The 26,489-nt window shown below is 41.4% G+C and overlaps 1 protein-coding gene across 1 annotated transcript in view; it reads left to right on the top strand.

Annotated features, from left to right (window-relative positions):
* Nucleotides 1-5: 5 nt before the first annotated feature.
* The window catches only part of LOC115461866 (ciliogenesis and planar polarity effector 1-like), a 39,126-nt gene continuing 12,642 nt past the window's right edge, over nucleotides 6-26,489 (top strand). Inside the window, exons 1-7 of the mRNA XM_030191926.1 lie at nucleotides 6-23; nucleotides 10,876-11,196; nucleotides 16,399-17,139; nucleotides 17,575-17,768; nucleotides 19,794-19,926; nucleotides 21,273-21,330; nucleotides 23,140-23,274. Coding sequence (XP_030047786.1) covers nucleotides 6-23; nucleotides 10,876-11,196; nucleotides 16,399-17,139; nucleotides 17,575-17,768; nucleotides 19,794-19,926; nucleotides 21,273-21,330; nucleotides 23,140-23,274 — 1,600 coding nt within the window. The remainder of the gene's footprint in view (nucleotides 24-10,875; nucleotides 11,197-16,398; nucleotides 17,140-17,574; nucleotides 17,769-19,793; nucleotides 19,927-21,272; nucleotides 21,331-23,139; nucleotides 23,275-26,489) is intronic.

The raw sequence follows: 26,489 nt of genomic DNA, 5'->3' as shown, positions 1-26,489 counted from the left end.
ACGAAATGTTTAGGCTACTTCAGGTAAGTAGATTTCAGAGTAGCATTCTACATTGTAAAACAGTTGTATGATTAGGGCCTCCAGTCTCCTGTGCTGTGCTGTTGGATGGGCTGCAAAATCCGATCTTTCCTTTAAAAATTGTCTGGTTTTCATGGAAGAGGTGCTGGTGGTTTTTCTGTGGAACATTTACCTCCTGTCCCTTTTGCAATTGATTCCACACCTCCAGTGCTGATTCAGTGGCAGATGGGGAGGAGCTGAATAGCAGTATATCAGGCTTGGGTCATCATCCTCTGCTTATTGTGGCATCATTGTGGGCAATTGCCATACAAGCAAATAGAATAGTATAGATTACTGAAAAAGGAAGAGAGAAATTAGAGCCGTGATATAAGCATAGTGTAAGTATCGTGTTCAGTTCTTGTCATCCAGTTTCAGAAAGGATAGAGCAGAGCTAGAAAAGATTCTGAGAAGAGCAACAAAACTGGTAAAGGGGATGGAACACCTCCCTTATGAAGAAATGCTAGACAAGTTAGGGCTCTTCAGCTTAGAAAAGAAATGACTGAGAGTGGATATTACAGTTGTTTATAAAATCAAGAGTGGACTGGAATAGTTAAATAGAGGATGGTTGTTTAACCTATTAAACAGTATTGAATAAGAGCATACACCATGAAACTAACAACCAGCAGATTTAAAAACCAATCCTAGAAAGTATTTTTTTTCACACCATGCATAATTAAGTTGTCGAATTTGTTACCAGAGGATGTAGTCAAGGTGACTAACATAAGGTTGGAATAGTTCCTGAAGGAAAACTATTGATTTTACCTGAAAATTATCTATGAGAACTGGATCTGATTTTTGGGACCTTATCAGTACTTGAAACTTGGTGGAAGGAGGATAACCAATGGGACTTTGTTTTAATCAGGGTTAAATTATTTTGCAGTAATAGGGTGGATCAAATTGGTGGAGAGGTGATAATATATATTATAGAGGCATTGAGTCAACTCGGATAAAAGTTCTGCAGAAAACAAAATGCACTTTGGAAACCTTATGGTAGAAATTCTCTGTTGAAGGGGAAGAGAATAGCAGTTGGAGGTATACCACTTTCCTCCTGGGCAGAATGAACAGACCGACAAAGAAATGCTAACATAAAGACATTAATGCATTTAGCAACAGAATAATAATGGGTAATTTCTGTTACCCCAATATTACCAGTACCTGAAAAAGAAAATTGTAAATGGCTTAGGTTTACCAAAAAGAAAGAAAGAAAAAGGATAAATGTTATATCAGGATATGCTAGGGAGGTCGAGATTGGGAGGCGGGGCTGGTGGTTGGGAGGCGGGGATAGTGCTGGGCAGACTTATACGGTCTGTGCCAGAGCCAGTGGTGGGAGGCGGGGATAGTGCTGGGCAGACTTATACGATCTGTGCCCTGAAGAGCACAGGTACAAATCAAAGTAGGGTATACACAAAAAGTAGCACATATGAGTTGTCTTGTTGGGCAGACTGGATGGACCGTGCAGGTCTTTTTCTGCCGTCATCTACTATGTTACTATGTTATGTTAGGTGTTTAGAAACTGACAAAGGGGGGAGCTGTTTTAGACCTAGTCCTAAATGGAACACAGGATTTGGTGCAAGTAGTAACAATGTTAGGACCACTCAGCAATAGTGATTATAACTCCTAATCACTGGAGTAAGGACTAAAGAAATCTACTGTGCTGGTGTATAATCTTCAAAAGGGAGACTATGATAAAATGAGGAAAATGGTTAGAAAGAAACTAAAAGGAACAGCTGCAAAGGATCAGAATTTACATCAAGCATAGACAGTTTTTTAAAAATTCCATCTTGGAAGCCCAGACTAGATACATTCCATGCCTTAAAAAAGCCCATTATGGCTATTCTTATGTAATGGTCCACTTTCTTTCCACCTGGAAAGCAAGTGTGTTACCTTTCCACCAAGTTCCCATCCATGTCAAAAGAAAGAAAGTTATTCAGGTCTTAATGTTTACAGTTCTACAGTTAAGCCGTGATGTGATTTTTAGGATTGTTTTAAAGAATAAAAGTATGCCTAATTTCCTGTTGGTGTCCATCCGTTTGTCAACCTGTCAGTGACTTTCACATCAGAAAAAAAAAGCCAGGTGAATTTTGCTAAAATTTTGTGGTCGGCATATGCAGAACTGTGCATCTTCTGTTGCCACATTATCATGGGATTTTATTAGCAGGAGATTACTTCTGGTGTGAATTAACATGAGGCAGATACTGCTAGTACTATCTTAAGTCTCAATTCTGTTGGCCCCTAGCATTACTACCATACTATTAGCATATAGGCTGAAGATAGGTGTACTGCCATGGTGAGGAGGGACAGATGGAATGGAGATAAAGATCAGAGCAAAGGCCATACAGATAGGCAAGTCTATGAGTTGGCTGCACAGCAGAGCAGAAGAAACAGAAGGTGAATATAGAATGCAAGGATAGGAACTGAAAGGAGTGACAGGCAGAAAGCTAAAGTTTGTTTTTTTCCATACTGTACTGAATACCCATCTTTGAAAACTCACAGCAAAGAACAACAGGAGAGGGGAAAGAGAAGACTGGGAGAAGCAAAATAGTGATACTTGGGGATAGTCAGCATCTGAACTGTGGAAATGAATATGCAGGAAACTGAAGTGACACGGTGAGACTGATGAAAAAATGCTCCCTGTACACGTATGAAGAGCAGCTTGGAAACCAGAGTCAGAGGCTTTGCTGCCAACCAGAATGTGTACAACTAGGACAGCAGAACCCTCATAACACTGATGCAAGTTAGAGTGGTAGCTGGAGAAACCTTGAAAAGGAAAAACAACTACAGAAAAACTTCTTCAGATCATAAAAAAAAAGACCCCCCCCCCCCCCCACCACACACAAATCTCTTGAAAAACTTGAAACACTCAGATCAGCAGCTATAAAAGTATGAAGGTCATGTAAGAAATAATGGAAGTGTGTGACAAAAGGCAAGCTAAGTGTACAGCACACAGTATACATTTGACAGAGGAACGCAACCAAACAGCAACAGTATTGCAACTGTGTAACATGTCTTTTGAATACATGCCATCTGCCTAGATATTTATTTAGTTGAATGTGTCTCATTCAGGGCTTTTTTTAGGGGGTACTTGGGGGTACTGAGTACCGGCACCTTTTCCATTGTCTGTTAAAATTGACCCATGGACCCCAAGTTCTAATGAAAGAACTCAGGCTCTACATGCCAATTCTGCCTTGTCATAGATTCTGTGACAGGTTGTAGGGGTCCTGGCTATTGTGGGGTGGGTCCCTCAGTGAGCAGCCCATCCCTGAAGGATGGCCTGGCATTTGAGTACTGGCACCTTTTTTGCTAGAAAAAAATGCACTGGTCTCATTAAAGCAAATCGTGTCATCAGCTGTGTAAAAAATTTGTTCATTTTTTAATGATACAAATTGGTTATAATTTCTAGATCTAAGGGACAATTCTGTAAACTAGGCGCCGGCATTTATGTACACGTTATGGACTAAATTCAGTAAATGGCACCTAAAAAATTGTCCCTGAAAAAATAAATGGCGTTAAAACTTATGCGCCGCTTATAGAATAGTGCTTAGCACTAGGAATCGCAACTACTTTTAGGCTCAACCATTTACACCAATGAAACCCTGGTGTAAATACTGAGCCTAAATTAGGCACAGATCCTCTTTATTTTTTGTAACCGCATGCATAAATTGTGGGAATGCCCCCTATCCGCCCATGGCCATGCCCCCTTTTTTGATTCGCATGTGAATTTTACACTAATTAATGCTGATTAGCACCAATAATTGATTGGGCCTAATTATCAGTGCTAATTGGTTCATTCCTTTTCATCTCTACCAGACCAACGGGTTATGTCCATCCACCAGCAGAAGAAGACAGAGAAAAAATAGTTCCAAGTAATTTGCCCCCTTAAGGGTATCGTGCAGCCTGGAATGTTCAGTATTTTCTCTGTCTCCTAGTGGATGTTTAATGGATCATGCAGCTCCTCCTTGGTGCTTGTTATCTGGCTCCTGTCCCGGTTTGTCCGGGTACCAGTTGAGTAGGGGGATCTTTGCTGGTTGATTTGTGCTCATTTGTCTGCCTGCAAATGCTTGAGCAGAATGATACTCGGTGGGGCCATGTCCCTCATTCCTAATCTAGAGTGACACTAGGTGAACAGGTCCTCTTCTCACCCCTAGCTAGAGTGACGCTCGATGGTCCGGGCCTCTCCTCCCCCCTCTAGTTCCACTTTTTTTTTTTTTTTTTTTACTTGAGTGGCATCTATATGCAGTGCAATGTGGCTCTCCTTAGCATGTATGCAATCTTTATTTATTTTCAAGCTGAGGTAAGTGGTACTTCATTATTTCTTGTCTGCAGCTTTTCTTTCAGGATTCTGGGGAGCCTTGACTGTGGGCTCCAACAGTTACCAGTCGAAGGACAGCCATTGCACTGTGAGCCCCTTGGAAATGAGTTTTTCTTTCTGTTTGTGACGGCTCTGTATGCTCACTTCTGGTGCTTATTTGGGAGGTGTGTGAGTGCGTTCCCACATCTCTGCTCTAGTCTCAGTAGGTGTGTTTTATACAATTGGTTTCTCTTTCACTAAGGGTATGCTTTCTGTCACTGCTTATGTTGTCTTATGGAAGAAATGTTGCTGCCATTTCTCTCCGTGTTTTCTCTCAGTTCTCTCTTTGGTGGTGCTATTGTTTAACCGTTTCTCAATGGGTGAGAGATCTCCTTCCTAGAGTGACTTTTAGTTTCTCTTCCTTATTCTTTGCTAGGGAAGCAGCCTTTCTTTTTCTTTTGTATTGTGCACTGTCACTAACTTTGATCCTGGTGGATACCAACACAACTTCCACAGCAAAAGCTCATATGGCTAATGCCATCATCTAATTGTGCCATATAGTCTCAACATTCCTTGCTTTGTGGCAATGTCATTCTTGTTGTATAGGGGTAGCATTTTCCTTGGTGGTAGCCCCCCTGTTCTATGTAGTGGCTGCAGCCTCCTGCGTGGCATGGTGACAACATCTTTCGGGGCTGTGGGCTGCCACGAACCTCCTACGCTGCATAGTGGTGAAAGTGGTCTAGGTTGGGGAAACTTGTACTGCCTGGTGATGTTGACTTCAGTCCTGCCTATAAGCAGCTTTCCCATGGGCTGTGTAATGATGGCAACATCTCTTGCAGCCTTGTAGCTGTAGCCTTCAGTACCTCTTAGCAGTGGCAGCCTCTGGTAAGGAGTGGTGACAACAGCTTCCTGGGTTGCTCAGGAGAAGCAGCGGCTCGGGCTGGCCTTTCCATGTAGGCACATATGTATAATAGTGGCGTCAACCTGTGGGGTAGTAGTGCTTGCCACACCATAGACAGTTGCTTCAGCACATGGTACTAGTTCCTTCTTGGTTCCACAGTGCTAGTGACATAGGATTTACACCCTCATTTTTTCAGAGTTCTGGTTGGCTGCAAAGGTCAAAGGAAGAGCAGCTGCAAAGGTCAAAAATTTACATCAGGTGTGGATGCTGTTCAAAAATACCATCCTGGAAGCCCAGGCCAAATACATTCCTTCTATTAAAAAAGGAGGAAGGAAGACCAAACGACAGCCGTCATGGTTAAAAAGTGAGATGAAGGAAGCTATTAGAGCTAAAAGAAAATCCTTCATGGAAAAAGGACCCAACTGAAAATAATAGGAAAGTACATAAAGAATGGCAAATCAAATGCAAAGCGCTGATAAGGAAGGCAAAGAAAGACTTGGAAAAGACGGCAAAAGAATTGGTTGGACCACTAGATGACCAAGAGGTAAAAAGGGCACTCAGGGAAGTCAAGGCCATAGCGGAGAGATTAAATCCATTCTTTACTTAGGTCTTCACTGAGGAAAATATGGGAGAGATACCGGTGCCACAAATGGTATTCAATGCTGACGAGTCAGAGAAACTGAATCAAATCTCTGTAAACTTGGAAGATGTAATGGGACAATTTGGCAAATTGAAGATTAGCAGATTGCCAGGACCGGATGGTATGCAACCCAGAGTATTGATAGAATTGAAAAATAAACTTGCAGAACTATTGTTAGTAATATCTAATTTATCTTTATAATCAAGCATGGTACCGGAAGATTGGAGGGTGGCCAATGTAACGCCAATTTTTTTAAAGGATTCCAGAGGTGTTAGTGAATTACAGACCGGTGAGCCTGACATCGGTTCCGGGCAAAATGGTAGAGACTATTATAAAGAACAAAATTACAGAGCATATTCAAAAGCATGGATTAATAAGACAAAGAGGCTCATTTTCAAAGCACTTAGCCTCCCAAAGTTCCATAGAAACCTATGGAACTTAGCCTCCCAAAGTGCTTTGAAAATATGCCTCTACGTCAACATGGATTTAGTGAAGGGAAATCTTGTCTCACCAATCTACTACATTTCTTTGAAGGGATGAATGAACATGTGAGTAAAGGTGAGCCGATCGATATTGTGTATCTGGATTTTCAAATGCATTTGACAAAGTACCTCATGAAAGACTCCAGAGTAAATTGGAAAGTCATGGGAGAGGAGGTAGTTTTCTATTGTGGATTAAAAACTGGTTAAAAGATAGAAAACAGTAGGGTTAAATGGCCAGTTTTCTCAATGGAGGAGGGTAGATACTGCGGTTCCGCAGGGGTCTGTGTTGGGACTGCTGCTTTTTAACATATTTATAAATGATCTAGATATGGGAATAACTAGTGAGGTAATTAAATTTGCCGACTACACAGTTATTCAAAGTTGTTAAATCGCAAGAGGGTTCTGAAAAATTGCAAGAGGACCTTATGAGACTGGGCATCCTTATGGCAGATGATGTTTAATGTGAGCAATTGCAAAGTGATGCATATAGGAAAGAGGAACTGGAACTACAGCTACGTGATGTAAGGTTCCACGTTAGTAGTCACCGACCAGGAAAGGATCTAGGAGTCATCGTTGAAGATACTATGAAACCCTCTGCTCAGTGTGCTACAGCAGCAAAGAAAGCAAATAGAATGTTAGGTATTATTAGGAAAGGAATGGAACATAAAAACGAGAATGTTATAATGCCTTTGTATCTCTCCATGGTGTGACCCCACCTTGAATACTGTGTGCAATTCACGTTACCACATCTCAAAAAAGATACCGTGGAATTAGAAAAGGTACAGAGAAGGGCAATGAAAATGATAAAGGGGATGGGATGACTTCCCTATGAGGAAAGGCTGAAATGGCTTGGGTTCTTCAGCTTGGAGAAAAGACTGCTGAGGGGAGATATAACAGAGGTATATAAAATACTGAGTGGAGTGGAATGGGTAGACGTATATCGTTTGTTTACTGTTTCCAGAAATACTATGACCAAGGGGCACGTAATGAAGCTACAAAGTAGTAAATTTAAAATGAATCGGAATTCGCTGCCAGAGAATGTGGTAAAAGGTTTGGATAGCTTCCTAAAAGAAAAGTACATAAGCCATTATTAAAATGGACGTGGGAAAATCCACTGCTTATTTCTGGGATAAGCAGCATAAAATGTATTCTACTGTTTTGGGATCTTGCCAGGTACTTGTGACCTGGATTGGCCACTGTTGGAAACAGGAAACTGGGCTTGATGGCTCTTCGGTTTGTCCCAGTATTTTATTTATTTTTTTATTTTTGTTACATTTGTACCCTCGCTTTCCCACTCATGGCAGGCTCAATGCGGCAGGCAATGGAGGGTTAAGTGACTTGCCCAGAGTCACAAGGAGTTGCCTGTGCTGGGAATCGAACTCAGTTCCTCAGTTCTCCAGGACCAAAGTCCACCACCCTAACCACTAGGCCACTCCTTATCTCCAGAAGCCACTTATGCGGCAAGCATACCGCTTATTCTGGGTATCGTTCTCTTACAGATTTAGGGTTGACATCTGCTGGTGTTCTTGTTTCTGGTGCCTTTCTACAGTGCTACCATTACCTTCCATGGCTACCGTACTGCAGGTATTTTGCGGTTGCCTACTACTACTAATTATTTCTATATCACTATTAGATGTACGTAGCTCTGTACACAGTATATGCAGGTACTTTCTCTGTCCATAGTGGGCAGGTTTTTTGTACCTGGAGCAGGGGGGGGGGGGGGGGGTTGACTGACTTGCCTGGGATCACGGGGAGCTGCTTTGGGAATTGAACCCAGTTCCTCAGGATCTCAGTCGACTGTTCTGACCATTAGGCTACTCCTCTACGCAATGTATGCTGTAGCTGGGATGCTTGCTTGCTCCTTATGTATTTAAAGTGAGGTCACACTTCCATGGGTCCACTTGTATGTCTTTGTACCAGTATATACGGCATTTGGACAACCTATTTGGTACTGGTTTCTCTGTACTCTAGGGTGACCTTTGCCTGTGGGTCCCAAGTGTTGAGACTCTAGTATGTCTCTAATACAATATCTTGAGAGTATGTAGGTAGTGCGCAGTTTTTGCTTCAGTTATAGCGACCTCGTTTATGTCTTCAAATGCTATGTTCTCACCCGTTTGGTTAGGCATGCTCAGAACCTTTTATTCCACAGGCATGGTTATAGTCGGGCATTGCTTTGGCTGCAGCATCTGTGGTGTAAAAATAAATACATCCCCAGGTGTGGCTAGATCAATACATCATCCCCACATGTGGCTTTAGTTCCAGCAGTCACAAGCTTAGCCTCAAGGACAAAGCCACTGGTCTCCTTGCAGGTGCAGCACCTACAGGCATGCCTTCCGGATGGATTTACTGCCTGGTGTCAATTGCAGTCTGGGAGGTATTCCTTTAGATAACATAGGTGCCTGCATAGTATATTGTGTAACGGCAGCTGCTGGCATTTTATATGTTGCTGCAGCCAATTCTACAACAGGGAATTCTATACCTTTTTCTCATGTGTATGGGACATCTTCTATTTATGCGTGTTTAACTCTAGTGCCATTCTCACCCTTTTAGCTTCAGGTGATGAAGTAATATTTGGGTGACAGCCTTTTCATACATCTATCTGTTCGTATGTGGGTGGTGGCATACAAACCAAGTGTAGAGTGTGAGATTTGTATGTTCAAGTCACTCCCTTCCCACTTTCTACAGCTGTTCCCTCTAAGGTACTAGCTACACCACCAACCAATATGGCTCCAGCAATGGCAGTTGCTGTTTTTTAGGTCATTCAATAAGCTCTTCCCTGTTTCCTTCTGGAATGTAGTCTCCATCTCACCAGTTGCATCTCCAGCTTCTATAGCTCCAGTGATTGCCCTTGCTTATAGACCTATTGTCTCTGTGGGTGGTTTGCTTTGTTCGCCTTCTTAGAACCTTTTGGAGTGTGGGTTATAGCCTATGTGGGCTACGCATCCATTTGTTTCCCTGTAAGTGCTCACCGTTCCAGGGTGGCTGTGGTTTTCCTGCCCTACACATTCTCGTTTTGGCTTACAGTGGTCTTGACCATCAAGGTTTCTGGCTTAGGTTTCTCTATAACCTGTCAACTTTTCTCTGATAGTCCCGCCCTATTTGGAGGATTGCTTTGCTACATCCCATTGGTCTGGTAGAGATGAAAAGGAAAGAAAAATTGTCTTACCTGATAATTTTCTTTCCTTTAATCCTACCAGACCAATACAAAAGCCCTCCCTCCCTCTCTGGTTTTTCCTTTGATTTATATTGTGCATAGAGGTCATTTCTTGGATTTATCATATTGAGATTTCGTAGGTCACACGTCTTCTGTCTCAGTGAGCTATCTATAGGTCAGTTGAGTAAGAGCCACACTACAGGTTATGGCTCAAGCCACATCTGGCTCGGTAGAATATCTATAAACCACACTACAGGTTATGACTCAAGCCACATCTCCTGACTCGGTGAAATAACTGTATGAACAACACTACAGATTATCGCTCAAGCCACACTACAGATTATGGCTCAAACCATGTCTCCTGACTCAGTGAAATATTTGTATGAGCCTCACTACAGATTATTGCTCAAGCCACATCTCCTGACTCTGTGAAATATCCGTGTCAATTGAGTACGAGTCACACTACAGATGGTAGTTCAGTCCACATCTCTCGACACAGTGAAATATTTGTATGTCAGTTGAGTACGAGTTACGCTTCATATTACAGTTCTGCATGGATTTCCTGACTTCATAAAATTTCTGTCAGTTAGATACGAGTCACACTACATGTTGCATCTCAGGCCCAGTGGGTTCCCTGACTGTGGCATTTTCAGTATCCTTCACTATAGATGTCATGTGCACCATTGCTTGACGATTCGAAATACTGAACATTCCAGGCTGCACAATACCCTTAAGGGGGCGAATTACTTGGAACTATTTTTTCTCTGTCTCCTTCCGCTGGTGGATGGACATAACCCATTGGTCTGCACTGGTCTGGTAGGAAAGAAAATGATCTGGTAAGATAATTTTTCCTTATTCAATTAAATTGGGTGTGCCCCCAAATTTGCACACACAGTTTTTAGCACTGTTTCTAGAATTTGGGAGTATATGTATAATTGTTTAAACTACTAGCATTATGTGTATAAATGCTAGGATACAGCGTAGGTTCTATTCTGTATTAACATACATAACTTGCATATCACATAAGTGTAAAGGGGGGTGTTTATGCTATGCACATACCTTACAAAATATGGTAATTTATGCATATTCTTCGGCATTTAGATACTTTCAATTACACCAGTTCTATGGGTGGCATGTGGTCACACAACTTTTAGGGGCATAAATACCCAGTTAGCATTTTGTAAAAGAATGTAGGTTTCTAAGTTCGTCTATAGAATGAGCTTCAAACCTGCACATTCTGAGTACCTAAGTATAAGCACCCTGTTGTAGAATTGCCCCTCTAATGCTTTAAAAATCATAATTAGTGAGAACAATATTTCAAACATGATTATTCCTTGATGTCTGTCATTCCAGCTGCAGCAAATCAATTTCATGAGCTTAATGCAAGTAGTAGGATCATCATTTGCAAATCTTCCAAATATACAGCACATTTTGCAACAACCTCAGTCTGCTCATCAGGGACAAAGCCAACCTGCAAACCCAGTGAGGAGTAATGATGTTGTTCAGTCCCGGCCAGCTCATTCTAAGGAGGTCCTGCCTTGTCATTCCTCTTTAAAATCTCAACAACAGCCTTCTGTGAGTAAAACAGATAACAGGAGGGCCAATTATGAGACCAGCCCTGATAGACAGGAAGCTAATGCTCAGCATGATCAAAGCAACAAAGAAAATATAAAGGTACGGAAAATAATATTTCTTGGACTAAGTATGTGATTTAATTTTTATTTTTTCCTGTATGCACAAGGTTTTGCTCATTTATCTTCCTTAGGTACTAAAATATTAGGGTATGGATGGCGTGTATAAGTCATGCATTTGATCAAGCACTATTGTACATTTTATAATAAGTCTGTTAGGAAAATATGAGAAAAAATATTTTTTTGTAAACATTGAGCTTCTACCCAATTAAATCCCACTGAGCACCCCTACTTACTACAGCAGGACAGTTCTGCTAAATATGTGCTCTCATCACTACAGCACTATAAGGTTAGTGTCAGAGCAGTCCAGGGACAAAGTCGAGGCAGAGCAAGGACTTACCCAGTTAATTGCAATTTTCAGTCAACAGGTAAGTGCCCAGATAAACTTACGACAGCAGAAAGACTGACCTAACTTTATCCACTTAGTTATCCAGGCTCTGGTCTGAATATCAGCTGGCACCTGGATAACCACTGGCAGTCACTCATCACCCTGATATTCAGTGATGGAGCCCAGATTAGGCCTAGAATTGAATATCCGGGTCTAATTCTACCTGTGGCTGTTGGTGGCTTTAAAACCTCTAATTGCTGTAGGCTGAATATCGACCCAACTATTTCCTCAGAGTTCCTCTATTCTCAGTTTTACAGTGCAATAACAGCTATTTTTTACTCTGCCTGTTTTCTGCATTATTCCTTTTCATTCATCAGGTCATTCTGGTTAACTAGCATTCCTTTATTTCCCATCTGATTCACAGTTCTTCTTAGCAGCTCCTTTTTCAATAGTCATCTCTACACCTCTGTCTTTTTCATTTTTTCTATTTGATTGACTATATGTAAAGTGATATTAGTGACCTGTAATAGAATTTCTCTGAAGATAGCAATCCACCAGTTTTGCAGATGGATATGTGATTGTGCTCAGCAGCAAGCAGATAAAGGGACTGATGGAGTGGAGACCAGAACCAGGACCTGGGGTTTTCTGGAAAAGCCTTTCATTGCTTACATATAAAGGTTCCTGTGTGATTCTATATCCAAATTTCAGGATGCAGCGGTATGAATTCCTGGTGGATAGGGGAAGAAGACTTGCAATATTTCCAGCTTGGATTGGCAGCAGCAGTGAAGTAGAGAGGGTGAAGGGGAAGTAGAATTAGGGAGAGGGGGATTTCAGGTATCTTGTATGTACCATATAACACTGAAATTAGGATCCAAGATATTTGACCAATTTGTAAGGGAATCCATGTGGTATGGGCTTTGCAGTGTAATAAGTAATAACAAAAAAAAAGGGTCTGATCCAGGACTGCATTCTAAGCAATATTTATTTATTTGGCTTTAGCTTGCACCTTTTTCGTAACTAATTAGGGGAGTTCCATTCAGATATACTAGATGTTTCCCTATCCCCAAAGAACTTCCAATCTAATTTTGTACCTGAAGCAATGGAGAGTTAAGTAACTTGCTCAAGATCACAAGGAACGGCAATGGGGTTTGAACCGGGCTTTGCTGGTTGGTTGGTTGTTTGGTGCTGTAGCCACTAAACTAGTCCTATAGTATAAGTGCTGTCCGTAGTCTTCAGGAATATATTAAGGAAAGCATGTGCTTGCTGTATCTCATATTTTTGAAAACTGGTGAGTTAGAGTAATAGACTGGGAAACATGTAAACCAGAGTTTGTTTATTTATTTGTAGATTTATTAATTGCCTTTATGAAGCGATACACACAAGGCGGTGTGCAGCAGGTATAGCTTAACATTCAACTTACAATTTTATTAAAAGCATGACAACAGATAAAATGATCAAATATAAGCATAAATAGAATCAATGAGGTAAACATGGAAATGAAGATAACCTAAAACATAAGAATAGCCATACTGGGTCAGACAGACCAATGGTCCATCCTGCTTCCAACAGTGCCCAATCCAGGTCACAAGTACCTGGCAGAAGCCCAATTAGTAGCAACATTCCATGCTACCAGTCCCAGGGCATGCAGTGGCTTCCCCCATGTCCATCACAATACCAGACTATGGACTTTTCCTCCAGGAACTTGTCCAAACCTTTTTAAAACTCAGATAACGCTGACCGCTGTTACCACATCCTCTGGCAAATAGTTCCAGAGCTTAACTATTCTTTAAGTGAAAAAATATTTCCTCCTATTTTTTTTAAAGTATTTCCATGCAATTTCATTGAGTGTCCCCTGGTCTTTGTAATTATTGAAAGAGAGAAAAATCAATTCACTTCTATTCACTTTTACTGTTCTACATCACTCAGGATTTTGTAGACCTCAATCATATCCCCCCTCAGCCGTCTGTTTTCGAAGCTGAAGAGCCCTAACCTCTTTAGCTTTTCCTCATATGAGAGGAGTTCCATCCCCTATTTCATTTTGGTCACTCTTCTTTGAACCTAGTTCCTGTCCCTACCCTGAAGATTTTTCTATTGACCCAGTGGTGCATTGTTCCCAACCTCCACCCCAAAGATTTTCCTAGTGGCCCAGTAGTGCATGGTGCTCAACCCCCACTCCAGAGATTTCCCTGGTGGCTCAGTGGACTCTGATCTGCAACCCCAAAGATTTTCCTAGTGGCCCATGAGTCCCTGACCGCACCAGAAATACCCTAAATGCTCAAATGTAAATTCCATTAAACTGTAGAACCACCTTAACCTCCTAACCACCCCCCCCCCCCCCCCCCCCCCCGGGCATCTTTAGAGTCAGAGTACAGGAGGGATGCCCACTCACCCCTACTTCCACACCACCACTTTGGAAAATGGTGACACTGACCCACACGGTGAATTGATGTGCTGTGCTAAGTCAGTCTGCCAGATAAGAGAATCATTGCAATGATTCCATGTGCAATAAAGAGTCATCATTTTCCAATATTGCAGCACAGAGGCAGGAACGATTGCCTCTGTCTCTGAAAGTTCACTTGAGGAGGGGAGTCGGGATGGTTGGGAGGTTCTGGGTGTTAATGGGAGTGGTCATATGGGCCCCCAGGGTGTTTTGGTGGGGTTGGGGGAGAGGGATGGGGGGGCTTTGGGGCCACGAGGAAATCTTTAGGATTGGGGGCCATTGGGCACCAGATAGTTCTTCAGATGGGAGGTGTAGGGGGTCAAAGTCCAGATGCCATGTGAGCCACCAGAGCTCTAGGATCATCTTAAGTGAAGTGTTACACTTAAGTTCAGATGATCTCTTTGCTCCTACACTGCATCTTTACACAACCTGAAGCTGATAAACATATGGCGCTACAAACAGAGCAAAGAACTGTGCAGTTTTTTTACATCAGGAGCAATATTTTACGCAGCTATTGTGCTGATTTTCCTGCATAATCTATCTTTTTGCATCAGGAGTAAAATTAGAGTTAGAAAATCAAGCATAAAGCTCTCCTCTAAATTGTACCACAGCTTCCTGCATCAGCTCCTTAGATTGTAGGCCCTTTTGGAGACAGGAAAATACCTTCTGGAACAGAATATAAAGAATCTTGAGCTACAGTTGCAAAAGGTATGAGTTTAATCCCAAATCCTTTCTTTTCCTTCCAAAATACTTGTAATACTTTGGCTAGGTTTTTCAGTTCTTCTTTGCATTCTATTTTCTTTTATGCTCATATACATAAAGGAGGTATCTCCAGTGGGAAAATGAGATGAATATTGCTCTTATACATGTTTCTCAAATAAAAATCAGCGTAGATGGTGACCGTTGCAATACATAGAACCAAATAGAAAAATAAAGGCAGATAAAAAGACCATATGGCCTTTCCAGTCTGCCCATCCATGCCATCTACTATCCCTTCCTCTCCCTTAGAGATCCTGTGTACCTGTCCCAAGCTTTCTTGAATTCAGATACTTTTGTTTTAAGCATGACAGCCCCCTGTGTTTTATAAATTCTGTTTTCCAGTTTGAGGTGGAATTTGTTGCTAGGAAAAATCTTGATAAATCAAGCCCATACTTCTTGTTGGAAGTCAATGAGAGCTTTCAAAGTGCTTGTGCAATAATATGTTTATTTCTGGAGCTTACACCTTTGTAAGGGATATTATTTTAGTAGGTGGCATTAAGTTTTAAGAAACCAACAAAAAAGATATAGTAAATTATATGAACTTGAGACCACACAGGTTCCTTCTCAAAAGTGCACTAAGGACAGTGAGAGAATGGAAGTAATTCAGAAAAGAGCTGCTGAAATGGAGCATGGCATGCAGCACAAAACCCTGTACAGATAAGTTTAAGGAACTCAAAATAAAGGGAAAATGCTAAAAATTTCAGGTCTTATTAATGTAAAAGTGATAATTTGTAATTGATATAGAAGCTCAAATAAAAACAAGGTCTTAGAAGAAAGAGGGTGCTCAGTAATGTTTGATAATGATTTACTATGAGGACAGTAAAGAGCCCTTTCACTAAGCCACAGTAGCACTAGCGCATGGCTGCTGTGCACTAAAAAGCACTACCGTGGGAGGCATGCACATGGGCGGAGAGTAGGCATGCCCTGCACTAATCAGGTAGCATGAGCACATTACCGACCGCTGCCAGATTACCATGGCAGTAGCTTGGGAGCCCTTACTTCCAAGTAAATAGGTGGCGGCAAGGGCTCCTGTTGTAATGGCCATGCACTAATTGGGAAATTAGCGCATGGCTATTAATGGGGGATATAGCAAATGTAGTCATTTTACTTCTGCGCTAAAATGTCCGCAGCAAGTTGTAAACCCACAAACTGACAGCAGCGCCAGCCACTTTTTAGCACCGCTTAGTAAAAGAACCTTTGAATGTCTAGCACGGCCTACCAACAGAACTGAAAGTAACCAAAACAGCAACAAATTCAAGAATGTTTAGGATGGATACATACGGAAGTTATAAGAGCATTGTACAGGTGATTGAATGTCAAGTAGTGTCTGCTGGGACTGGGTAAGGGACAATTAGGAAGAATTTGGGGGTCAAGAGGTCCTTATTTGCCAGCATCATCTGTGTTATTATATTATGAAGAGACTTCTATGTCAGTAAATGAGCCAAGGTCATCTTTAAATGAGCCAAGCATTGATGATGTGTTTTATTGCATTGCCAGTCAATAATTGTAAATCTTTCACAATTTTAAGAGAATTTTTCTGTAATTGAGATTTTGTAATAAGAATTCCATAATAATCTACTTCTTCTGACAGAGTCAGTATATTTGAATATTAAGGTTGTGCTGTTGTAACCCTGTTTATTGGTCATGTTTTCTCACAGGTTGCTCCAGATTTGAGTCATCCTTTATATCAACCTGAGTTACAGACCAGTGATCCTCTAGTATCTCAGACTCTGTTTTCCACAAATTCCAGTAAAAGTCTTCCTCTTTTAATGCCTGTTACAGACATTCAGAATCCTACACTGATTCCAGCTTCCAAACGTATGGCTGCTGCAAATGGTTTTCCATTGCTTAAACTTCAGTCTGGTCATCAGCTCAAACCACTCACCATAAATCCAGTAAAGGTTACTCAAGCCTTTGCTTGGCCTCCTTCCCGACCAAGAGAGGCCTGGGGGCCATCTAACAGTGAACAAAAAGTTCCTTTGTCCTCTACACCAGCAAACAAGACCAGTCTATTAGCCCATTTAAACCTGAATCAGTATGACACCAATGTCATCCAGCAAGCAGAGGAGCAAAAGAAAAAATGGGCAGATATTGTGAACAAGAGACCTCCTAAGCATCTTAACCTGGATCAGTATAATTATCTGCCAACCTCTGGTACAGGACAACAGAATTCTAAAGCTGCCAGTGCCAGCAAACCCATTGACATTCATAGTATTCCTGCTTGTGAACCTTACCAGAATCGTTCAACTGAATTGCCTTTATTACATCTGCAGATTGATCACTTACGTTTAATTACACCAGTTGTAAGACCTTGTGTTGCTCCTCCCTTATTACCTGTTCAACCTGTACAACAGACCAACTTAGCATTGCTACAGGCTAATCTGTTTCCAGAGAACAAGGTGATTATCTTCAATTGTTCACAAATTTGCCCAGCCTAATGAGCATATACATATCTATTCCAGGTTGAAAATAGTGACTGTCACTTTTGTTGTTTAAATGATTAACTGCTTGGATATTGGAAAATCCATTTGCCACAAAATTTCCACAGGGGTAGTAGTTATGTAAGTCTCTAGCAGAAAAAATGGCAGAAAGGCTGGTAAGTGAGTGTACTAGCTGAATTTCATAGTATTTGAGTTCCAGTTGGAAAACTTGCTCCATGGAAACATTTCAGTTTTGTGGGACAGTTAAGAACTTCTTGGTATGTACCATGGTGAAAGAATTGGAGTAATGGGAATGCATATAGTTATTGGGTTTTGGAAAAATGTAGGCATTTTGAATGAATAATGAAATGCATTTTTAACATGATTTGATTAAATTTATAATCTTAATTGTAGGTGATCACTAAGCTTCCAGGTTCACCATTTCAACCACCAAAGCTCATCCCTTTACAGAATCTGATTGCATTTCAGCAGAGCTGCCAGAGTAAATCTCAAGCAACCTTGGGGCAAAGCCTCTCTGGACAGATTCAGTTGTTAAAAGCTAACATTGAACCTTTTGAAATGAGGACAGAAAAGGATAATAAAAAGAGGTAAGGAAACTAATACGCTGGATGTGATTAGATTGAACCTCACAGAATGAAATGCATTCATGGTCCTGAGGTGGTTCCGGGAAGCCACAGAATGGCATAAGTGAGTGAAGCCTGTTTTTCTAGCCATTGACTAGCATATGTATTCAGACAATATTTAGGAGAAAGAAAATATGGATAGCATGGCAGGAACAGCAATTAAAATAAATCAGTTACAAATAAATACAGTTATATTTTTGGAACTATAGTCCCAGTGTGGAACTCATTTTCATAGGTCCCAAAGTTTTGATGACTATAGTTACTGAGATTTTCATTAAACCATAACATAAGGAAAAACAAAATGTGGAGATTTTGGCCATTTATGGATTTTAGGTTTATACTAAGATTGCTGTCAGCTTCATGGGTTAATGAGTTTTTCTTTGGTAGTCCCAAGTTATTTGATATTTGTTTTTTTGGATTTAGCACACACCTTTTTCAGTAGAAGTTAAAAGGAAGAAGGCAAGCTCATTTAAAAGAACATATATATCCTCTCCCCAGGTAGTAAGGAATAATTTTTAAAAAACAACAATAGAAGAGGAAATTGAGCGTTAGCAAAAAGTGGAGCAACAAGTCTTTGTGTTGGGAGGGCTTATGAATGCAGAATGTAAGTTAGTTATAAAATAGTAGAATGATACGGTGACATACCTGCTGCTATTCTAAAGATATATTGTGGAATGCATTATATTGAGGGGCATAATCGAAAGTGGGTGCCCATCTCCATGGGCGACCATGCGAAGGGACGGGACAAACCGTATTTTTGAAAAAAAGATGGGTGCCCATCTTTTTTTCGATAATACAGGTTGTGCGGGGCAAATGCCTAGGATTTGGGCGTTTTTGAGCTGGGCGCTATCGGTTTTCAGCGATAATGGAAACCGAAGGCGCCCAGTTCAAAAACGAACAAATCCAAGGCATTGTGTCATGGGAGGGGCCAGGATTCGTAGTGCACTTGTCCCCCTCACATGCCAGGACACCAACTGGGCACCCTAGGGGGCACTTTTACAAATTAAAACAAAAAAAATAGCTCCCAGGTGCATAGCACCCTTCCCTTGTGTGCTGAGCCCCCCAACCCCCCCCCAAACCCACTTCCCACAAGTCTACACCATTACCATAGCCCTAAGGGGTGAAGGGGGGCACCTCCATGTGGATACAGTGGGTTTTGGGGGGTTTTGCAGGCCTCAACATTAACCACCACAAGTGTAACAGGTAGTGGGGGATGGGCCTGAAGTCCACTACACCCACTAACAATTGCTCCAGGGACCTGCATACTGCTGTGATGGAGCTGGGTATGGCATTTGAGGCTGGCAAAAAAAGTTGTTAAAGTTGTTTTTGTTTTGGTGGGAAGGGGGTTAGTGACCACTGGGGGAGTCAAGGGTGGTCATCCCCGATTCCCTCCGGTGGTCATCTGGTCATTTAGGGCACTTTTTTGGGACTTGTTCGTAAAAAAAAAGTGACCTAAATTCTCGCTAAAAACGCCCATTTTTTTTTTATTATCGGCCGAAGGCGCCCATCTCTGCTCGGCCGATAAACACGCCCCAGTCCCACCTCCAACAAGCCCCCATCAACTTTGTTCGTTCCTGCGACAGAGTATAGTTGCAGGCGCCCAAAATCTGCTTTCCATTATACCGATTTGGGCGCCTTTGCGAGATGGGCGCCCATCTCCCAATTTGGGTCGAAATATGGGCACCCATCACTTTCGAAAATAAGGCCGATAGTCATCTATATTGAAAACAGCAGGGTAATACAGGTTCTTGGAGTATAAAATGGTAGTTGGATTGCAGAATTGTGCCTGATGCCATTTGTCTCATCGTATATCAGGCTGATATTCTTGTCATGTATTTTAACACCACTGAGAATGTACCCACACTGAAATAAAACCAGTGTGTGTAAAATATTAAAATAACAAAAGCTAGTGTTAAGCCGATTTGGAAATGGCAAAAGTAGATTATGGTCATTCCTAATGGGTTGTTACTTATCTAATATTTTTCACAGGCAAAAGAGGCGGGCAGAGAATCAGAAAGTTCAAGAGAGTAAACCGGAGAAATCTGAAAAGACAAGTGTGGCATTCCAACCCGAAGACTCCATTATTAATCTAAATAGTCTTGAGAAACCTTTTCAAACTAAGGTACATTATGAACTAGTGTTTGCTAATATCATCTGCTTCATTTCTACATAAAAATATGTAGCATAGATCTTAGTTTCTGTTTTTCCATGCTCTTAGGAGTTATTTTATGTTTTTGTATCTGGCTTTTCTGTTTTGCTTCTACTACTGTGTTTTTCCAGTTCAGTCAGAATCTACCTATGATGGTCTGTGGCCTTTATTTGCAACTGCACAGGTTATTGTCCTCTCTTCTAACTTTAATCTAGCCATCACAGCAGCAATTGTCAGTCAGAGGCCACAAATCATGACTACTTCCAGAACCCAGATAATGATTCCTAAATCTAGCCATTAGATGTTGCCATTTGGCAGTGGCTGAAATTTCTCCTTGTTTCTGTAGGAACCCTGTCTAGGCTGGGGAGCAGAAGCAAGGATTAATTTTCCACATGGCAGTGCACAGTACTTACTACTGAGCCACCAGCTATTCCAGAAGCAGTATTTCTTTCTCAAAAAGTGCCAAACCCCTTAGAGAAAAACTACATTGGCTTCCTTTAAAAGATCGAATTGCATTCAAAATTTGCATCTTGGTTCATAAAATCATTTATGGAGAGGCCCCATCTTACATGTTTGACCTAATAGACTTACCAGCAAGAAATAACAAAAGCTCATCACGTAATTTCTTAAACCTCCACTATCCCAACTGCAGAGGACTTAAATACAAATCCATACACGCATCTAGCTTCTCTTACATCTGCACGCAACTATAGAATGAATTACCAAACACCATAAAAACTGCGCCCGATTTAACAACCTTCCAGAAACTACTGAAAACAAACTTGTTCAAAGAGACTTATAAAAAGGACTCTCCATAATGAATTAACTCCTAGACTACACCAGAACTAACTTTATTGAATTCTCCCAATTTGATTACTTTAATCGCATTCTCATTATTGCACACTATATCTTGTCCTGTTCTCATCTATGTTATGCATTATTTATTTCTCATGCACCTTACTTGCAATATACTCTGAATTTCTTATTCTGTTAATGTGATTGTTATTGCAACTTAATGTAAGCCACATTGAGCCTGCAAATAGGTGGGAAAATGTTGGATACAAATTCAGCAAATAAATAAAAAAACACTTTTTGGCTTTTCACTTTCTTGAAAATGTTTGGTAGCATATATTTTGAAGTCCCATGATATCTGTGCGAAATCTATTTTATACTTGAGTTTCATAGAGCCTTTAAATAATAGTGAGTTTTAAATAAAATGGATTATGACCACTAGAGAAAATATCTGAATTTGTCAAGTTCATTGTTCTGATTGTCCAATAATAATTGCATCATATATTCAAACTTATTTTCTGAATTAGCCTCATCAGCCAGGATCACCCAGTTCTGAACCTGCAGATGAATTTGTCATTCCTCTTGGTAAGTATGAATGCGCATACCCAAAATTTAGTTCAGTGCGACTTACAAACAAAAGAGTTGAGCAAACCCTAGAGCAGAGGTTTTCAACCCCGTCCTTGAGGCACACCCAGCCAGTTGGGGGAGGGGGGTTCAGTTCTGGATCGAGTGCACGCCATTTCCAGTGTGCCATAAACAAATGTTTTTCTTCCGTGGTGCTAACCCGGCGGTAATTGGACATCACCACACGCTGCCCAATTACCACCAGGTTACAACAGGAGTCCTTACTGCCACCTCAGTGGGTGACGGTAAGTGCTCCCCGCCTCATGGCTATGCGGTAAGAGTTATTTTGCCGCATGTAAATTTTTTTTTGGGGGGGGGGGGGCTTTTTACCCGCTGGGGTAAAAAAGGCTCCCACCGCTACCACAGGGCCCTTTTTTACACAGCTTAGTAAAAGGACCCCTCAATATCCAGGTACAAGTTGGCTGATGGTTGGTATGGCTGATATTCAACCAGTTGTTATTAGGTATCAGCACTGAATGTCATCCATACCCGGATTAATTCCAGCTCTGCCCCCAGACCACTTGAACGCTAGCCAGATAATACAAGGATGGTCAGTAATGATTTTCAGCTGCATTATCCAGAAAATGCTGCTGCAAGTTAGAGGCTAGCTCCAGTTTGTGGCACTTATCTAGGTAGAAGTTGTTCCTATCCAAGTAAGTGCCTAAGCTTGTGGCCTTTTAATGGATGAGATGAATTGAGAGGTAGCTATGGGGGGGCTGCAACTCATTTATTTAAGGTATTGTTTTTATTGGTTTCCTGTGACAAGCAGTTTTGAGTCAGGCACACAAGTGGTGGTCTCATCATACAGCACTAGGAGGATGGAATAACTGGCACAGAAGTCAGAACTTATTTCAATTTCTAAGCACGCTCAGGTCTTCCCACACATAAGTCTCCTTAGCCCCTCAGTTTTGTTTTTTCCTGCTCTGTTGAATGTACAAAAACAAAGTTATCTTATCTTATAGAGGTTTCGTCAGCCCTGACTTTTTTTAATTAAAAAAAAAGGACTTCAATAAGTTTCTTTTGTTACTTTATTTTCCTCTAAAACAATCAGATGTCCCAAACAGAGCAGGGATTCTGATCTTATCCTCAATGTGAGAGGAGGATTCAAAACTTTGACACCCATTCCTGATTTTTAATTTATTTGGGTTTGGAGCATAATCATGTTCACTGTAAACACTGTCTTATTGCCATTGTCTTATTAAGAATACTAGTAAAAAAGCCCCGTTTCTGAATCAAATGAAACTGAGGCTAGCAAGGTTTTCTTCTGTGTGCATGTGGGAGTGTGTGTGTCCCTGCCCTCTGCCCTCTCTCCCTTCCCCTCTGCTCTCTGTCCCCTCCCCCCTCGGAGTCGAGTCCTTCAGTGTTAAGTTTCCTGCTCTGCTGTGTTTATGTTACAGAGATAGTGAGGGCTTCTGCCCTCTCTCCCCTCCCCCCTCCGAGTCCTTCACTGTTACAGAGAGAGCGATTTGATTTCGTGCTTTGCTGTGTTTTCCTTCACTGTTTGTGTTACAGAGAGAGCGAGGGAGGGACAGACACTCATGGGGAAACCGGATATCTCTCCCCCTTCACACTTCCGGCTGGAGGCTTCATTTAGAACGTTGGTGGTGCCTTTTATATAGAGAGATGTTTTATGTCCTTATATTTTCATAATAAAAGTAGTAATTACAGGGATTATAAAAATTGTTATGAAATAATGCTCATTTTGAAATGACTTATTCAGTATTGCACATAAAATTATTTGATATTTAATCTTCTGTTACTTTGATTTAGGATCATTTGATTCTAGTCTGTTGGAGCAAAATTCAGTGGGAGGACCAGTTCTAACTTCCGCAGAATTACACTACCTAGCTTCAACGAGAAAAAAAGTTGCAGAAAAATATGATGCAAGTACAAACACAGATTCAGGTATTATACCAGAAACCAGACATCTTGTGAAAAACAATTCTAACAAAACTTTCTGTATACATAAGACCCCCAAGTTTTTATAGCAGTTTAAGGGTAAATTCTGTAGCAATATTAGAAGATGCTGCATAATTACTTATATTCCTTCCCTGCTTTTCTTTCCCTTTTGTACTTCCCTGGTAACCACAGATTATCCAGAGCTTTAGATTCTTTTTTTTTTTGTCCATGAAATCTTTTATTGGAGAATATATAATCAGAAACAATATAGAGATAAATATACAAACAAACATGCATAGAATTACAACATAATTATATAATATATCAAACAGGAACTACCTATGAGAAATGTTTGGCAATTTATCTAAACTTGACCATATTTTACAGATAGAAATAAGAGTGCCTAATTTATCAGCTAATGACAGTTCAAGTTTATGAATTTGTAATACTGTATTTCAGCAGAAATGAACGTTTATGAAGGTATTGTCTTTCCAATTTAAAAGAACTGACTTTTTAGCTAATACCAGTAAAATATGCAAAAACTTCATGTCTTCTTTTGACAGGTTACACCATAGCTAAGGATCCAAAAATAACAACTTTAAGAGACAGAGGAGAGTCAATATTGAAGATTTTTAAATTATAGACCATATTTGAGTCCAGAAAGCCGTAGTACAGGGGCAGTCATAGATGAGATGCAAAAGGGTGCCTTTCTCCTTTTTGCATGATCAGCATATATTAGTAGATGATAAACCAGCAACAGACATCTTCTGGGGTGTCTAAATAGCTCTGTGTTGAAAGAAGTACATTGACTGAGGATAATGGACGACTAAATTTGGACCAAAACATGCACCACTGATTTTGTGATTTTTGAGTCTCCTCCTCCCATATATGATTTATGATCAATGTTGGTGACATAGACTTGCTAAGAAGTGGAGAAGTAACCTAGTAGTTAGTGCAGGGGACTTTGATCCTGGGGATCGATTTCCACTGCAGCTCCTTGTGACTGTGGGCAAGTCACTTAACCCTCCATTGCCCCAGGTACAAAATAAGTACCTGTATATATGTAAACCACTTTAAATGTAGTTGCAAAATACCACAGAAAGGCGGTATATTAAGTCCCATTTATTTATTTATTTGTAACATTTGTACCCCGCACTATCCCACTCAATAGCAGACTCAATGCGGCTTACATAGTAAAACAGGATGATCAAATGATATATACTTATTTTTGGCCTTTTTTGGTAGCTGATCAACTTTTGTGGAATCACCTGCCAGGGTATTTGCATCTTTGTACAAAGTCGAAGCAGTTTAAAAAGTATTTGAAGGCACATTTATTTCTTCTTGCTTTTCTTCCTGATTAAATAGAACAAGTAGTACTGATTCTGGAGATGGAGCAGTATGTGTTGGTATAATTGTTTGATTGTTTGTTGCATGTCTTATGTCTAGTTGTAGGCAGATTGTACATTTTTTAAATAAATAATAAACCTGTGAGAGCCTGGGGGTGGGTGGAGGGTGGAGGGTGCATCGGAAACGTCGGTCCCCATGACTACCAGACCCATGTCTGAGGGTTCTTCTAAAGATGTTGGGGAGTTCCTTTTAGCTGGAGGGGCTGTAGTAAGTGCAGTAAAGTACTGTGTGATAACTGCAGGAGTAGATGCTGGCTACACCTCCAACATTTATCACACAGGCTTTGCAGTTGACTTGTATTAATTGTTGCATCCAATGCACAGTACCTGCAAAATTATACCACACTTCATTAAACAGACCTCTGAGGGTACAATCCTATAACTGGGTGCTTTAATTTAGGCGTGTGGTGAGGTCCTGTTCTATAGCAGCAAATGGGTGTCCAGTATCAGTGCACTTACATTTATGAGTTTGCAGTTACACCAGCCATAGACCTGATGTAACTGCTGCATAACTTACATTCTCCGAGGACAAACAGGCCGTATTAATCCACAGCGCCTGGTGTAGAAACACTGCCTAGCATAGTTTTCCTTTAAGAATTTGAGGCAACGCTCCCACTGTGCTTGCACAGGTGCCTTCCCACCTGAGTCACAAGCACGGGACCAACAGTCTTTCGTCATCTGCAGTGGTCGTGCCAGTTATCGGTTCTCTTCAGCGTATTTGTTTTTTTACTTGTAAGGTGCCTTCCCTCAAGGGATTTTGTCTTTATACCTTCAATATTTTCTCCCTTTGCCGAGTTGTCCCTCCCTTTACCTTTTATTAGAGTTTTTCCCCACTTTTAAGTTTTTCGGCTTCAAAGGCTATCTTAGGCCTGAGCACTGGCCAGGTAGCATCAACATTTTTTTCAGGTGAGCTTGCCCCTTTTTGAACCACCATTGAGCCATTTGATTTTGCTTCGGCCATTTTCCCTTCCATGTCATCTGAGGTTCTCAGTGGTGTTAAACACTGCACCTGATGCAATAGGATCATCTCTGGGGCTGGTGTATCCAGTGTATCCAGTGTTTGGGGCCAGATCATAACCATCTAAACTGTGTTCTTTGCATATGAAGAAAAGAACCAGAAATCCAGAGAGGCTCAAAAAGAAAAGATTTTTGGAGCCATCAGCCTCGGTGTCTGCATCGGAAACGTCGGCCCCCATGACTACCAGACCCATGTCTGATGCTGGGAGTGGGTGTGCAAAGAGTGGATCTCCACCTGCTTCAGCTCTGGCCACTGTGCAGGGCCCCCAGGACGGGTCAGCATTGGCCCCAACACCGAGGAGGCATGTGGATTTGTCATCGGAACCAGGAGACATTGATGCTCGGCATTGGACGAAGGCCAAAAAGCACAAGCATAGCTCTCCCTTGACGCACGGTGCCAGGAGCTCTGGGGCATCAAAGACTTTGGTACCCAAGACGTGTCGGCGCCAGGAGGAGCACACTCCCCCTCTGTTGAAGAGCTGCCTTTGTGCCAGTTTCCACTATGGCACTGGTGACTTTTCAGGCTGTCTCCGAACTGACAGCCCAGCCTTTACCAGTGTCGTCCCTTAATGAACATATCCAGGCCATGCTTCAAGAGAACTTGGTGGGGCTTCTTTGGGTGCATCAGTACTGGGTGCTTGCACCAGCCATGACTTTACCTCTTCCTGCCTTGCAACGCTGTCAGTCTGTGGTGTGGTCACAGACACCGATGCCCATGTGGGTACCCTCTCGACATCTGTGGCGCAAGCTTCATTGGAGGCTGGGAGAAAACCTCCATCTCATCGCCATTCTAGGCAT

The sequence above is a fragment of the Microcaecilia unicolor genome, chromosome 2, assembly GCF_901765095.1.
Source record: "Microcaecilia unicolor chromosome 2, aMicUni1.1, whole genome shotgun sequence".
Taxonomy (NCBI): Eukaryota; Metazoa; Chordata; class Amphibia; order Gymnophiona; family Siphonopidae; genus Microcaecilia; species Microcaecilia unicolor.
Note: the sequence above shows the minus strand (reverse complement) of the source record. Positions and strands in the feature narration are given on the sequence as shown.